This window comes from Podarcis pityusensis (assembly GCF_964106645.2).
Source record: "Podarcis pityusensis genome assembly, chromosome: 3".
Taxonomy (NCBI): domain Eukaryota; kingdom Metazoa; phylum Chordata; class Lepidosauria; order Squamata; family Lacertidae; genus Podarcis; species Podarcis pityusensis.
Window position 1 is genome coordinate 1,319,015 of NC_138026.1, and position 13,565 is coordinate 1,332,579.

The 13,565-nt window shown below is 42.1% G+C and overlaps 1 protein-coding gene and 1 long non-coding RNA gene across 6 annotated transcripts in view; one reads left to right on the forward strand and one right to left on the reverse strand.

Annotated features, from left to right (window-relative positions):
- Positions 1-13,565, reverse strand: part of LOC308472536 — a 188,134-nt gene that overhangs the window by 128,493 nt on the left and 46,076 nt on the right. The gene's annotated exons all lie outside the window — the stretch shown is intronic.
- Positions 1-13,565, forward strand: part of CYP39A1 (cytochrome P450 family 39 subfamily A member 1) — a 77,332-nt gene that overhangs the window by 47,332 nt on the left and 16,435 nt on the right. Inside the window, exons 10-12 of one of the 5 annotated variants that reach the window (XM_080997431.1) lie at positions 2,510-2,598; positions 3,940-4,027; positions 6,041-6,991. The exons of 2 other annotated variants lie outside the window; for them this stretch is intronic. In XM_080997431.1, the coding sequence (XP_080853557.1) occupies positions 2,510-2,598; positions 3,940-4,027; positions 6,041-6,112 (249 nt within the window). In that variant the 3' untranslated portion in view covers positions 6,113-6,991. Of the gene's footprint in view, positions 1-2,509; positions 2,599-3,939; positions 4,028-6,040; positions 6,992-13,565 lie in introns of those variants that run through there. 2 more of the 5 variants (XM_080997433.1, XM_080997434.1) reach the window with 2 other exon arrangements.

The following is a 13,565-nucleotide window of genomic DNA, read 5'->3' on the forward strand; positions in this document are numbered from 1 at the left end:
ATCAAGGGAAGTAATAGTGCCACTGTATTCTGTTCTGGTCAGACCTCACCTGGAGTACTGTGTCCAGTTCTGGGCACCACAGTTCAAGAAGGACACTGACAAACTGGAACGTGTCCAGAGGAGGGCAACCAAAATGGTCAAAGGCCTGGAAACGATGCCTTATGAGGAACGGCTAAGGGAGCTGGGCATGTTTAGCCTGGAGAAGAGGAGGTTAAGGGGTGATATGATAGCCATGTTCAAATCTATAAAAGGATGTCACATAGAGGAGGGAGAAAGGTTGTTTTCTGCTGCTCCAGAGAAGCGGACACAGAGCAATGGATCCAAACTACAAGAAAGAAGATTCCACCTAAACATTAGGAAGAACTTCCTGACAGTAAGAGCTGTTCGACAGTGGAATTTGCTGCCAAGGAGTGTGGTGGAGTCTCCTTCTTTGGAGGTCTTTAAGCAGAGGCTTGACAACCATATGTCAGGAGTGCTCTGATGGTGTTTCCTGCTTGGCAGGGGGTTGGACTCGATGGCCCTTGTGGTCTCTTGATTCTATGATTCTATGATTCTATGATAATAGTTTGAGTTCCTCACTTGAAGCTTTATAAATTTATATATTACAACATCAAAAATGGAAACCATTAATTATGTAGCTGTTGACTAAGGGATTATTATTATAACTGAAATGTAATTGACAATTAAGTTTATGGGACGCAGTGATATAGGATCGGAAATGCACCCAGACCACCATGCGGGGAGCCACTTTAACTAAAATGTATTAATTGGAAGTTGATTGGCACTTTGATAATTGTATAATTTGGGAATTAATTGTTATTATTATAATTTGGCTATTATTGGGGGTATATTGGAAAACTAATTAAAAATTATTCTTTAAAAATTATATGAAAATGAGTTAGAACCTCAGAGATAATGAGCTTAGATACAGCTGTCTCCCGTTAAGGCTTCAAGACCGGTGTCACAAGGTAATTGGGTGGAAGAGGTGAACGCCCATGGTCTAAGCCCCCATAAAACCTGGGTTGGTGGGAGCTCTTGGCAGCCAGCCAAGCAGAGGTTGGGCTTTTGACAGCATCTTGTTCCGTTGCTCAGCCTACTGAGATTTAAGTGTGTTTATGTTAACTAGCTGGATAAGTTAGTGTTTGTTGTTTTCTTACCTTTTGAGCTATTTGGAGTTTTTCTCTCTCGTAGGGTTTTGTTTTAGTAAAGTCTGTGGATGATTTTATGAAATTTAGTCTGGTCTGAACTCCTGAACCCTTTAATTTTGACCATGTTTTTTGGAGCAAGGGTCATCCACCACACTGTGATGGACCCAAGGGAGCCAGGGAGCTTCATGGTTGACTGGGAATTTGAACACTGGTCTTCCAGGTTGTAGTCCAACATGAATCACTACAAGGCACTGACTTTCTGTGTGGACATAGTTCTCATGGAGCAGGCATTTCCAACACGCTGATCACGATTGACTTGGGAATCGCTGGCCTATTTTCATCAGTCGCAGGCTGAGAAAGAAAAGCCTTTCTCTGCAGCCTGGGACGCAGCAGCCGCTGCTGCTACTGTCAGTCTCATGCAAGCCTGAGCTCCTCCTCCTCCTTTTCCTCCAGCCATGGAAGTAGGCTTGCCTTCCTCCCCCGATGCCTGCTCTGCACTGCGCTCTGTGGGGGGGACGCAGTGCCCTGAGGGAGGGCTGGGATGTTTGTGGGGAGGGTGTTCCTGCGGGGTAATAACTTAGGGCTGGGGGCAATAACATGATTGAACGGAAAGCTCCAGAAGCAGAAAGACTGAGGTGGAGGGAGAGAGTGAGGATGCCGTGTGTGGGGGAGGCAGGGGGAGGGAGGGAGAACATGGAGGAATGAAGGAAGGAAGGAAGGAAGGAAGGAAGGAAGGAAGGAAGGAAGGGAAAGAGTTAACAGAGAGAGAGAGAAGCTGGTTCCTCAGATCTGTGCAAACTAATATAAAAATATAGTTTGACTTTTCTCACTTGTTTAGTTACCGTACTTGTTCATATTTAATAAACTTAAATGACTTTGTAGGGTGGTAGATCACTGCCAGTTTTTGATACTTGTTGGTAGATCACAGCCTACTTGAGGTTGGACTTGCCTACCATAGAGGAACTCGAATGCTTCTCCTTAGGCATGGCTAAAGGTCATAACAGCTTGTACTGAGGAAAGCACTATTGGGGAAAGGAGAATTATTTAAAAAATAACCACAACCATGGGTATTGAAAGTACACCTTTTATTAAAATGAGAGCCAAGTTCTTGTTTACATTACTATCACAAGGATTCTTGGGATTCTAAGAGAAGCTTTTGAGTGTTAAAACATCTGCAGCAGCACTTGCTGCACTTTAAGCTTCCCTGCTATCTCTCTTCTGGATCTAGAATTTATGAATGTTTAAAATAAACTCACAAAAGTAGCTTCCTACTCCGTGCTTAGCCAAATAGAAGGTCATGCTTGTTATTAAGCTTATTTACCACAAAGTTGATTTTGAGAAAGGGAATTTTCATCACACAGGATCGTTGGAAAGAAGCAAATTTAGAGAAAAATGTTTCCTTGGAAGGTTTTGTGGCATTTGGAGGAGGAGCACACCAGTGTCCAGGAAGGTCAGTAAAACAGCCGGAGTTTATTTCTTAAACTCTTTAGAGAGTGACTCTACTCCTATAACTTCATTCCCTCTTAACAACAAAGCTTCACAGATGATTTTCTTTTTTCAAAAAGGATTGAAAAGTTTATTACTGTTACAAGCTATTACAGCAGATACCTGGATGGAGGTCTTCCAAAGTTGAATGGTAAAGGCAGTGCTGGATAATGTGGCATGTAGGAATGTCTTGCAGTTTCTCTGAATTTACAGTTTCCTTGCCACCTTCTGAAGCTGTGTAAAGTTAATTTCAGTTGCTCCATACAGTGGTACCTCGGTTTAAGAACAGTCCTGTTTATGAACTATTCGGTTTACGAACTCCGCAAAACTGGAAGTAGTGTCCCGGTTTGTGAACTTTACCTCGGTCTACGAACAGAATCCAAACAGTGGAAGGGCACCGGTGGCGGGAGGCCTCATTAGGGAAAGCGCACTTCAGTTTAAGAACAGATTCGGTTTAAGAACGGAGTTCCAGAAAGGATTAAGTTCATAAACCGAGGTACCACTGTATACTTATTTCAATATTTGGTCACAATGCATTCTGTTGATGTTGCAGGATGCAATGTTAAACATTAGCTGAAACAATAGCTTTTGCATCCATTTGTATAGGTGTGAACAAATTTTCTCACAAAGTGCACTGTGTCAACATTTTGTTGTTGATGGCTTTCACTGTAAGAATTAGAATACAACAAACATTCCATGATGTAACAGTATCTTTGTAAAAATTGTGGGAAAGCTTGCAAAGTTAAATTGCAAAAAGATGCAACCCTTTTTTTTCAAGTTTGAAATTTGAATGTATCCAAGAGCAGGCCTAAGAAACTTACTGAATTTTACTTCCTTTTAGTACAAAACAAGCACTCAGATAAACACACTACTCCTAATACAAACTGGGCTAATGTTTGTATTACTCAGGTTTTGAAACTATCCCATCATTGACAAAACTGTCTTACCCATGAAATGAGCCCACACAGACTACCCCCCTCCCACATTGTGCAACCAAAGGGGGCATTGTGCAAATGGTTATCTACACACAAGTGGCTGAAAACATCTGCTTTAAGATAAATCAAGTCTACTGTATATTTTGGAAAGTTGTTTCTTTGCTATATGTCTCTTTAAAAATTGGGGAGGGGTATTTTTTATTATTGTTATGTTATGCATTTTGTGTTTTTATGTTGTAAACTGCCCTGTGATCTTTGGATGAATGGTGGTGTAAAAAAATTAATAAAGAATGAAGCATTGTAACAGAATTTTAGATGATGTTTCCTGAGATCAAGTCAGTTTTTATCTACTTGTACTGTTTGCATTTTAGATGGTTTGCTATCATGGAGATTCAAATTCTAGTAGCTATGTTGCTTTGCAAATATGAATGCCATCTTTTGGATCCACTACCAAAGGAGGTAACATATTCATAATGAAAATTAAAGTTCATAGTATGTAACTTTAATTATCTTTCATCTCTTCTGTTAAGCTTTTGTAACTTTTCTAACTAGATAAAAGTTCACCATGTAGTGCCTTTTCTTATGCAGCAGTTTTTTAAAGTGGAGAGTATCTGTGGAGGAACAGACATGAAAAACATTGCAACAGATGTCAGCCAATACAGATTTTGGATTTCAGTCTGTTGCTTGTGTATCTTTCCAAAGTCACAGAAAAACATATCACTTGGGACAAATGCTCCACAATAAGGACTCAGCGTTTCTTCCTGCAAAGAGGCTTAATCGATTATCAAGCTGATAAGATAAAACAAGATATATAGTCAACATCTATTTCCAGCTGAAATGGTTCCATTTCAGTGAGAATACATACATCATATATTAGCTGCACAGTGAAGTCTTAGTAGTAAACAAGCAATAGCTTAGAAAACTCGACAAATCTATAAAGATACAACAAAACGACAATATTATTAGTCTAATTGCAAAATGGTGGGAAGAAACTCTGAGTTTACTGGAACATTGTCTGGGTGTTGATTTACAAGTTGATGTTACTTCTATCAAATACATGAGGTATTGTAAAGAAAAAGACTACGTCTCTGTTGTCTGCTTGTCTGTACTCCTTATTGTTCTTGGTGATATATTTTTCTGTAACTTTGCATTCTGCTGTTATATCACCATCCTCTGTATTGTCTGTTGTGTATCTTTTCTGCAAGATTCTTATGGATTAGGAATTTGAATGTAATAATTTTTCACATATACTCCTCCATAGGTATTTGTCAGTGGAATATTAACTTGAAGCTGGCACCCTAGTTACTTTAAATGGAAGTTAAATATGCTTACCTGAGTTCTGGGTTGCAGCCATAGGCTACAGGCCTGCATCCAATTAGTCCATGCTACAGTAAATTCTCTTGAAACCTCCACATTTACTAGGTGCAGGCTTATAATCATAGTGGACAGTCTAGCTTCATGGAACAAACAGGAATTTTTTCATGCTCTTTTATTATTTGAACCAACATGCAGCAACCTTGTGATGTCAATGAAGTTACTGTACTGTTTTAACATCCCCTATTATGTTATAAGACTTTTATTCCCATAGTTTTTTGAAAGATCCTTAAAAGTATATGTTCATAAAAATTCCACTAAATATAGATAATCTCTATTTAGATCTCTACGTCTCCTTTACAGTTCATGATTAGATAATCTGAAATGTAATCCTTGTTTTAAAATGTGAAAGCTTGTATATGCTCCACTTTTGAATAACTAGCATCCCAGATTGTTAGCTGTGTCCCTTGTTAGAATATTTATGAAAAACATTTAATCCCACTTTTCTGCCCCATTATGAGGCATGATAAGATCAATTGCAGGCAAAAGAGAAAAAAGCATGCATGAATAAAAACACTTTAAAAACCCAGATTATTCATAAAGTGCAAAAAATAGACAACATCAGTCAAGGAATAAGGGTGATGGTTTGTAGCACACTTTTCCAGTTACAACTGCCCAATATCTACAACCTGAGCCCTCCTACCATGTGAGCCTGCCTTCTTCCTCTGCCCAATATCTACAACCTCATTTACTTAGGTTTTATCTTGTCATAAAGTAGAATTCAACATCACTCTCTTCCAGTTGTTCTATCTGTGCAAACATTATGGCTTGCCAGATAGAAACCCCCCCCTTCTCCTCCCACACACTGTTCTGGGGATTCTCCCCTCCCAGTTAATTTTGGGGAGCGGGGGAAGGAGCCCTGTCACACAAGCAAAAGTCCTTTGGCAGGGCCTCTGTTGACGGGACTGGCTATGTAAGACTTGCCCACAGAGTTTAATTCTAAACTGCTTTGGAGACCGATTCTGGCTCAAAATAATGAACATTTTTTGGGGGGAATATACTTAATTGTTGGTAAAATTCTTGTTTCAATTACACTTATATTATCACTTGTATTATCATCTGAAGTGTCTGCTTGTAACTTCTTTTCTGTTTTTGCAGAGCCTTCTCCACTTGGTGGGGACACAGCAGCCTGAGGGACCATGCCGAATTCAGTATAAGCTGAGAATATGAAGCTGAGCATTGGTGCCCATCCCAATTCCTTAACTGTCAGACTGAGAATCAGAATTGGAAGGGACCCCAGGGGCATCTAGCCCAAACCCCGCAATGCCGGATGGATCGGCTCCATTCCTTTTTTTAATTTTTTTTTAAAATAATTTTTATTAAGTTTCATATTACCAAATTAAACACATCAAATCAATTAATCCAAATTATAACAATACATATCATGTAATCCAATTGTTTTCCAAATTAATTTTTTTTGTGGGGGGTACCCATGCTTCTCGATCGGCAAGAGTCCAATCCTCGAATATTTGTGCTGCTTTCATCTTAAGAATGATATTTCCAGTCCCGTCTTCTCAATCCTTGTCATTCCTCATTTTCCTTTTCATTCATCTCCGAGTTGCTCCGCAAGTGGGTTGAAAAAAAACAGTCTTATTTGTGTTTCTGTGTGGGCTTTGTACTGCTCTCTCATAATTCGCTCTCGTCCAATAATCCAGGCATTTCCGCTCAAGCAAGCAATTGCCATTTTGTCATTCCGATGAAATACAGTCTAAAAGCTCGCTCTTTAACTTTCCCGACCTGTTGCATCATAAATTAGTCTTTTTCCAGGAGGGCTGCCCCTTCCAGATCACAATCTCCTTGTAAGTAATAAATCTTCGGCTTGCCCTCCCCAAGACCAAACCTCTGCAACACAGGTCTCGTATCAAATCTCCATTCTTACTGCGTCACAAGAGAGCCCTCCTTCTTTCCAAATCCTTCACAGAGTAAAACCTTTAAGTTCAAATTATTCCCCCACAATTCATATTTAGTCCCATTTGCAATTAGTTGCTGTGACGGATCTTCTAAAAGGGAGGGTTATTAGTTAATCACATAGAGCAAAAAAAATAAAAAGTCATTTCCCCCGCTTTCAGTTCCATCGCATTCCATTCCACATACCATGTCTGTTGTACTTTGATGTAATCTTCCATCTCAGTCTTCTTCATTTCAGTGGTAAAATTGTTAGCAGATAAGAACCTCCTGCCTCTCTTGAAGCATGTACGTTATCTTTCACCAATTTTTTCCTCCCCCGAAGCTAGAGCATCTCTTACCTGTGCCTCTTATGCAGGGCTGAATGACAAAGTAAGGTCTGAAGCAGCTGAGGGCAGCGGTATTCCAAGCCCTTTCAAGGGCTATGCAGCATCTCAAGTTGCAGAAAACTGCACAGCCATACTCAGTACCACTCAGCCATACTCAGTACTCAGTACCACTCTGTACCACTGAGAATGTGACAGGAATACACACACACACACACACACACACACACACACACACCACAACCATGTATGTTCCAGATAGAAAGCATTCCAGTTAGTTCCAGATAGAAAGCATTCTCATTGGTATTGCCTGAAGTTGTGCTTTTACTATCTCCCTCTTAACAAACTCCCAGCCATCATGAACTCCCTTTCCTTTTAGTATTACTGTCCATGGGATCTCACCCAACACTTCCCTAAGTTTTATGAAGTCAGCTTTCTTAAAGTCAAGAAATTGAGTCCTAGTATGCTTGGCTGCTCCTTTCCGCTGTATAGTAAACTTCAGAAGAGCATGATCACTCGCGCCTAATGATCCTTCCACTTCTACCCCACTAACCAGGTCATCAACATTGGTTAGGACCAGATCTAAAATGGCTGTTCCTCTTGTTGCTTCTCCCACTTTCTGGACAATGAAGTTGTCTGCAAGGCCAGTGAGGAATCTGTTTGACCTTATGCTCTTGGCTGAGTTTGACATCCAACAAATATCCGGATAATTGAAGTCCCCAATTACTACTATCTCCCTTCCTTTTGCATGCTTGGCCATCTGTTCCAGGAAGGCATCATCTGTGTCCTCCGTTTGGCTTGGGGATCTATAGTAAACTCCCACAATGAGGTCACTGTTATTCTTCTCTCCCTTAATTTTGACCCAAATGCTCTCACTTTGGCTTTGAGGTTCTAAATCTTGGATCTCTTCACAGGTATACACATCCCTGACATATAACGCCACTCCTCCTCCTTTCTTGTCTGGTCTGTTTCTCTGAAATAGATTGTATCCCTCCATTATTACATTCCAATCGTGGGACTTATCCCACCAGGTTTCAGTGATGCCTATTATGTCATATTTAGTTTGCTGCACCAAGAGCTCAAGCTCATCTTGTTTATTTCCCATGCTTTGAGCATTAGTGTACAGACATTGAAGTCCATTAATCATTCCCCCGTGTCTCTTGTTTAAGGATTTTTCCCTCCCACCACTAGGTCTGCGTGCTGTTTGCTCCATTTGGTCTATGACATTTGGATGATCATCTTCATCAATTGATAGACTCCTACCTTCAGGAGCACTGTCTCCCTCCCCCACATTAGTCAGTTTAAAGCCCTCCTGATGAGGTTTCTGAGATTTTTGGCAAAAACATTCCTCCCAACTGTTGTGAGGTGCAGCCCATCGCTTGCCAGAAGTCCATCTTCAAGAAACTGCGGTCCGTGATCTAAGAATCCAAACCGTTCCTGTTTACACCATTTTCGAAGCCAGCTGTTCACTTCCACTATTTTTCCCTCTCTCCCTGGGCCACATTGTTCAACTGGGAGGAAAGATGAGATGACAATTTGTGCATTTAATTGCTTCAATTTCCTGCCCAGAGCCTCGTAGTCTCTTTTGATCTTCTGGAGGCTATTGCTTGCAGTGTCATTGGTTCCCACATGAACCAAGAGGAAGGGGTATTTGTCAGTGGGTTTTATGATTCCTTGCAGTCGTTCAGTTACATCTTGGATCTTAGCCCCGGGGAGACAGCACACTTCCTGAGACATCTTGTCAGGCCCACAGATCACTGCTTCTGTTCCCCTCAGTAGGGAATCCCCTATCACCACTACACGCCTCCGCTTAGGTTTGGTCAGGGTTCTTCCGTGAGCTGTCCGTTCCAAGGTCGCCTGCACATTCCCTGAGGACTGACTTTGCTGCTCGTCTTCATATACCTGATCAACTGTAATGAGGGAGAGATCCTCAAATGGAGTCTGCTCTTCGTCTTCCATGCTAGGGGAGAGGACCTCAAAGCGATTGTGTATTTCTAAACAATCAGAGCGAACCCTGGGCCTCCTACTTCTTTGAGTCACGTTTCTCCATATATCTGGCTCTTGTGTTGGTGAACTAGCCTCCTTCTCAGGGGAGTCCCCCGTCTCCTCCTTGGTGGAGACGGTGTGCTCTGTTGCTTCCAAGAAGAGCTCCAGCTCTCTAATTCTTTGGAGCGTAGCTACACGTTCCTCCAGTTGCTGGACTTTGTCTTCTAAGAGGGCAATCAACATGCAATTGCTGCAGGTAAAGCTGCCTGCAACCTTTGGCAAGATGGCAAGATGGTGATTGCAGCTGTTCCCTCCCCCTCCATCTTGAGAATGTGTCGTTGGGGGTGGCTACAGCGGTCCTCCATCATAAAAAGCGTGAAGACAGGACAAATAACTCCCCCCCTAAAAAAAAACCCCTAGGTCTCCCCCAACAAACGTTTGAGACTAGCTCCCCTAAATCAAAAAAAAGATGGAACAAACCCTGCCCCCTCTGACCTTTGCACAGGGAGAGCAGCTAATCAGCCACAAAGAAACACACACACAATAAAACCCTTTTTGCTCCTTCTTCAGCTGCTGCCCTGCAACACAGCACTAAGGCAGAGTATGTAAAGCCAGAGGCAGTTGTTGGAATACTAACAAGGGAACTGTGGTTAAGTCAGAACATTACGACGATCACTTCTGATATCAAAGAGTGTTAAAACTAAATGCTGATTTAACAAAGCTGGATGTCACAACTTTTAGTATGCAGTTTCTTATGTTAGTCTATTGTTCTCTCTCAGAATAAAATACTTCTGCAGGAATTTTACAGTTTAGCCTTATTTTTATAGGACCATAAACAGTATTGCTTTGAATAAAAAAATGTCCAGTGGCACCTTAGAGACCAACTAAATTTGTACTGGTTATAAGCTTTCGTGTGCATGCACACTTCTTCGGATACACTGAAACAGAAGTATCTGGACTGGGCAATTTTTTATTTATTTCGACTTTGTCAGACCAACACAGCTATCTACCTGAATCTAGTATTGCTTTGGTTACTGTTTAAGAATTTTTACAGGAAAATGAACATTTCTGTATATTGATAGGGAAATTATTTTGGTACTTGAATGATTGGCAGAAAGATGGAATAAGATAAAACATATGAGAGCTGGATTCCTAAGTAAAATTGCAACAGAGGTTGCAATGTCATAGGAAAACATGTCATAATTTCTTTTTTATTGTGTGTGTTCTACTTAAAGTTTGAAATGCTTTTTGGTTTTTCAGTTCTTTTTCAGGCTCCAATTGAAGGGCGGTTCAGTAATGATGTGTGCTCCATGGTGTCTGTGCTGTAGCCTAAGCAAAAGAAACAGGAATCTACACTTCAGTATTATAGTGTCAGATTCATTTTGCTGATGCTGCCGAACCAAAATCTTTGTGCTCCTAAGTGCAACATCAGCATTACGGAGCATGAAAGAGAACAATTGAACCCATCTCCCTGAGCTACTTCTCAGTTTGCATTTTATTTTTAATCCCATTGGTCAAAAGGCTTTGAGGACAACCAGGCACATTCTGACAGACATTTCTGTGCTCTAAGAAAGCTGAACGTTTACCATTCATTCTATGAAGGGAAGTTCTCTTTCTGCAGTTCTCTTACTGCACATAATTGTGGCATAAAGTCTTACTATGAGAACTATTGCTTCTTTTCTCTTGCATTCTGGGAAGTCTCGCTCATAATCTTTTCTCTGCTTCTGCACAAGAGTCTGAGAATGTTCTGAACAGTTCCCATTGAGTTCATGAAACAGTGTACCCTGACCTGTTCTTAATGCTTTGCTGACCACATCTACGGAACGTGATTGTTGTATTCTTTCATGTTATGTTCTCTCAATATTAATCTTTAGTTATAATTTAATTAGGAGGTTTCATGCCTGTCTAGTTCCAGCTCCATTTCTCATCCTTTGATCTATCAGTGATAAATGCTCATATGTAATTCCCGCCTTGTACCTATGTTAACCAATCAGCAAAAAGATGCTTTGTGTTTGTATCAACCAATCAGCCACAAGCACACCTGTGGCAATGTTTGTAATATTCAATAAAAGAGAGTTCCCGGGGCTCGCCCCAGAGAGACGCCTCTCATATGACACCTGCCACTCGTCTGTCGTGATTTTCAACCCAACACCTGGTGACCCCCGACGTGCCAGATCCCTTACGCAGCCAGCCCTCATACTTCACTCGACTGGAAAAGTCTCAGAGCGCTACTTCGTGAGTATGGGAGGGGAATTGACTAAATTCCAAAAGGAGCATGCTAAAGAATTGCTTTATTTAGTTAGACAGCGAGAGGTGGGTGTTAATATTTCCTTAAAAGAAATTGAACAATTGCTATGTGAGATTTCTTGACAATATCCCTCCTATCCAGAGAAAGGTTCTTTGGAGGTAGAGACTTGGCAAAAGATCGGAAAGACCCTTTTTACTGAACCAAGGGCTCCGATTCATTGTCTGCTCACTTGGCAGAAATGTGCAGACGCCGTTGCTAAATTAGGGGTGTCTCCCTCGGCCCCTGCACTTCTAGCCATCGCAGACAATCCCCCACCTTACCCAAAGCTTTTGCCTCCTTCTCCTTTGCAGCCCGGCCAATCCCTCCCTGCGTCTCAACCTCCTCAGCCTGCATCCTCCCCCCCCATCCCTCCTCCGCCTGCCACAGCCCCTGTTTGCTCTATAGGAGCTGTGCGCGCTGCGCTTTCTTTGGCCAGGCAGAAAGGGCTCCTGTCCTTAGAGGAGGAATCTGAGTGGCCAGGTGAAATGCCGTCTGCTTTCCCTATCACCTATTCAAACCCTGGAACTGCTCAACAGCAGGTTTTTTATGAGGCACTTCCTTATTCTGTAATGAGAGAATTAAGGAAAGCCATTACTGATTCTGGTCTAAAATCCTCTTATGTGACAGGAATGCTAGAAGGCATAGCAACTGGTTACAGAATGCTACCTCAGGACTGGAAAGACCTGATGCGCATGCTTTTATCCCCAGCTCAGTATGTGGTGTTTGAGAGTGAATTTAAACATAGCGCATCAGCCCTGTCTGATCCACAGCATACTGCCAATCAACTTTATGGTGCTGGTCAGTATGATAATATACCAGCCCAGGCGACGCTGACACCTGTACATTTTAGTCGCACCGCGACCTGTGTACAACGCGCCTTTCGGAAAGTCCCTGTTTCAGGGCAACCGCTGAGCTCCTTTGTTAATATTAAACAACAGCATTCGGAGCCATACCATCAGTTTATAGATAGATTGAAAGAATCAGTCACTAGGCAGATTGATAACACTACAGCTCAAAATGAATTGATGAGAAAATTGGCCTTTGAAAACGCAAACACCGATTGCAAGAAAGCATTGCAGTCAATTATACATCGCCCTAAATATGACCTGGCCGATATGATTCAAGCTTGTGCGGATGTCGGTAGCCAGAGCCATGCGATGTCTTTGCTTGCCGGCGCAATCCAAGCTACCAATAGACCTACAGGTAATTGCTTTAATTGTAAGCGCCCAGGCCATTTTGCCAAGCAATGCAGAGCCCCTGGCGGGGGGGGGGGGCAAACAAGGATGGTGCTGCCAACAAAACTAGACCTTCCAAAAAATGCCCGAAATGTGGAAAAGGCTATCATTGGGCTAATCAATGCAGGAGTCCAGGAAACTCCATTGCGGCCCCACTCTCGGGCCAGGGCAATTAGAGAGTTTTCCACCTTTAGCTTCTGCTGCTGCAAACTTTTCCAAAAATACACCCTCTGAATTTGCTATTGATTTGATCAATCAGGAGACCAAAGACTCTGTTTTACCTGGTGAAATTGTGCTTATGCCCACTCAATTGGCAGGCCCACTGCCTCCTAAAGTCGCAGGTTTAATTTTACCCAAATTTTCTGCGGCAAAAGAAGGAATCCAGGTTATTCCTGGGGTTCTGGATCCTGACTATGTGGGCACAATAATGGTTCAACTCTGGAGCCATATGCCCATGCAATTAAAAAAGGGTGAGTCTTGGGCGCATTTGGTGGTGCTCCCTTCTCATCCTACTGCTTCTATTATGGATACTAATTTGCACGAGCTCTCTTCTTTCCCTCCACAGCTGTTAGCTGTAGTCCAGAGGATTGGTGAAAAGAAACTTCTTCGTAAGTATAAAATCAATGGTATTGTGCTGGAAGGCTTGATTGACACAGGCGCAGACGTTTCTGTAATTTTTAGTAGTTGCTGGGACCCCACGTGGCCCCTTGAGTCTGCCTCTGCAGTCTGGGGTGTGGGTGGCCCCCAAACCTTTTCCAAAAGCGTACAGTGGCTGCCTGTTTCTCTGCCTGATAGCTCTGAAACCATTGCTTACATCCAGCCCTGTGTGCTGAAAATCCACCTCAATCTGTGGGGAAGAGATTTACTACAGCAATTACAAGCTA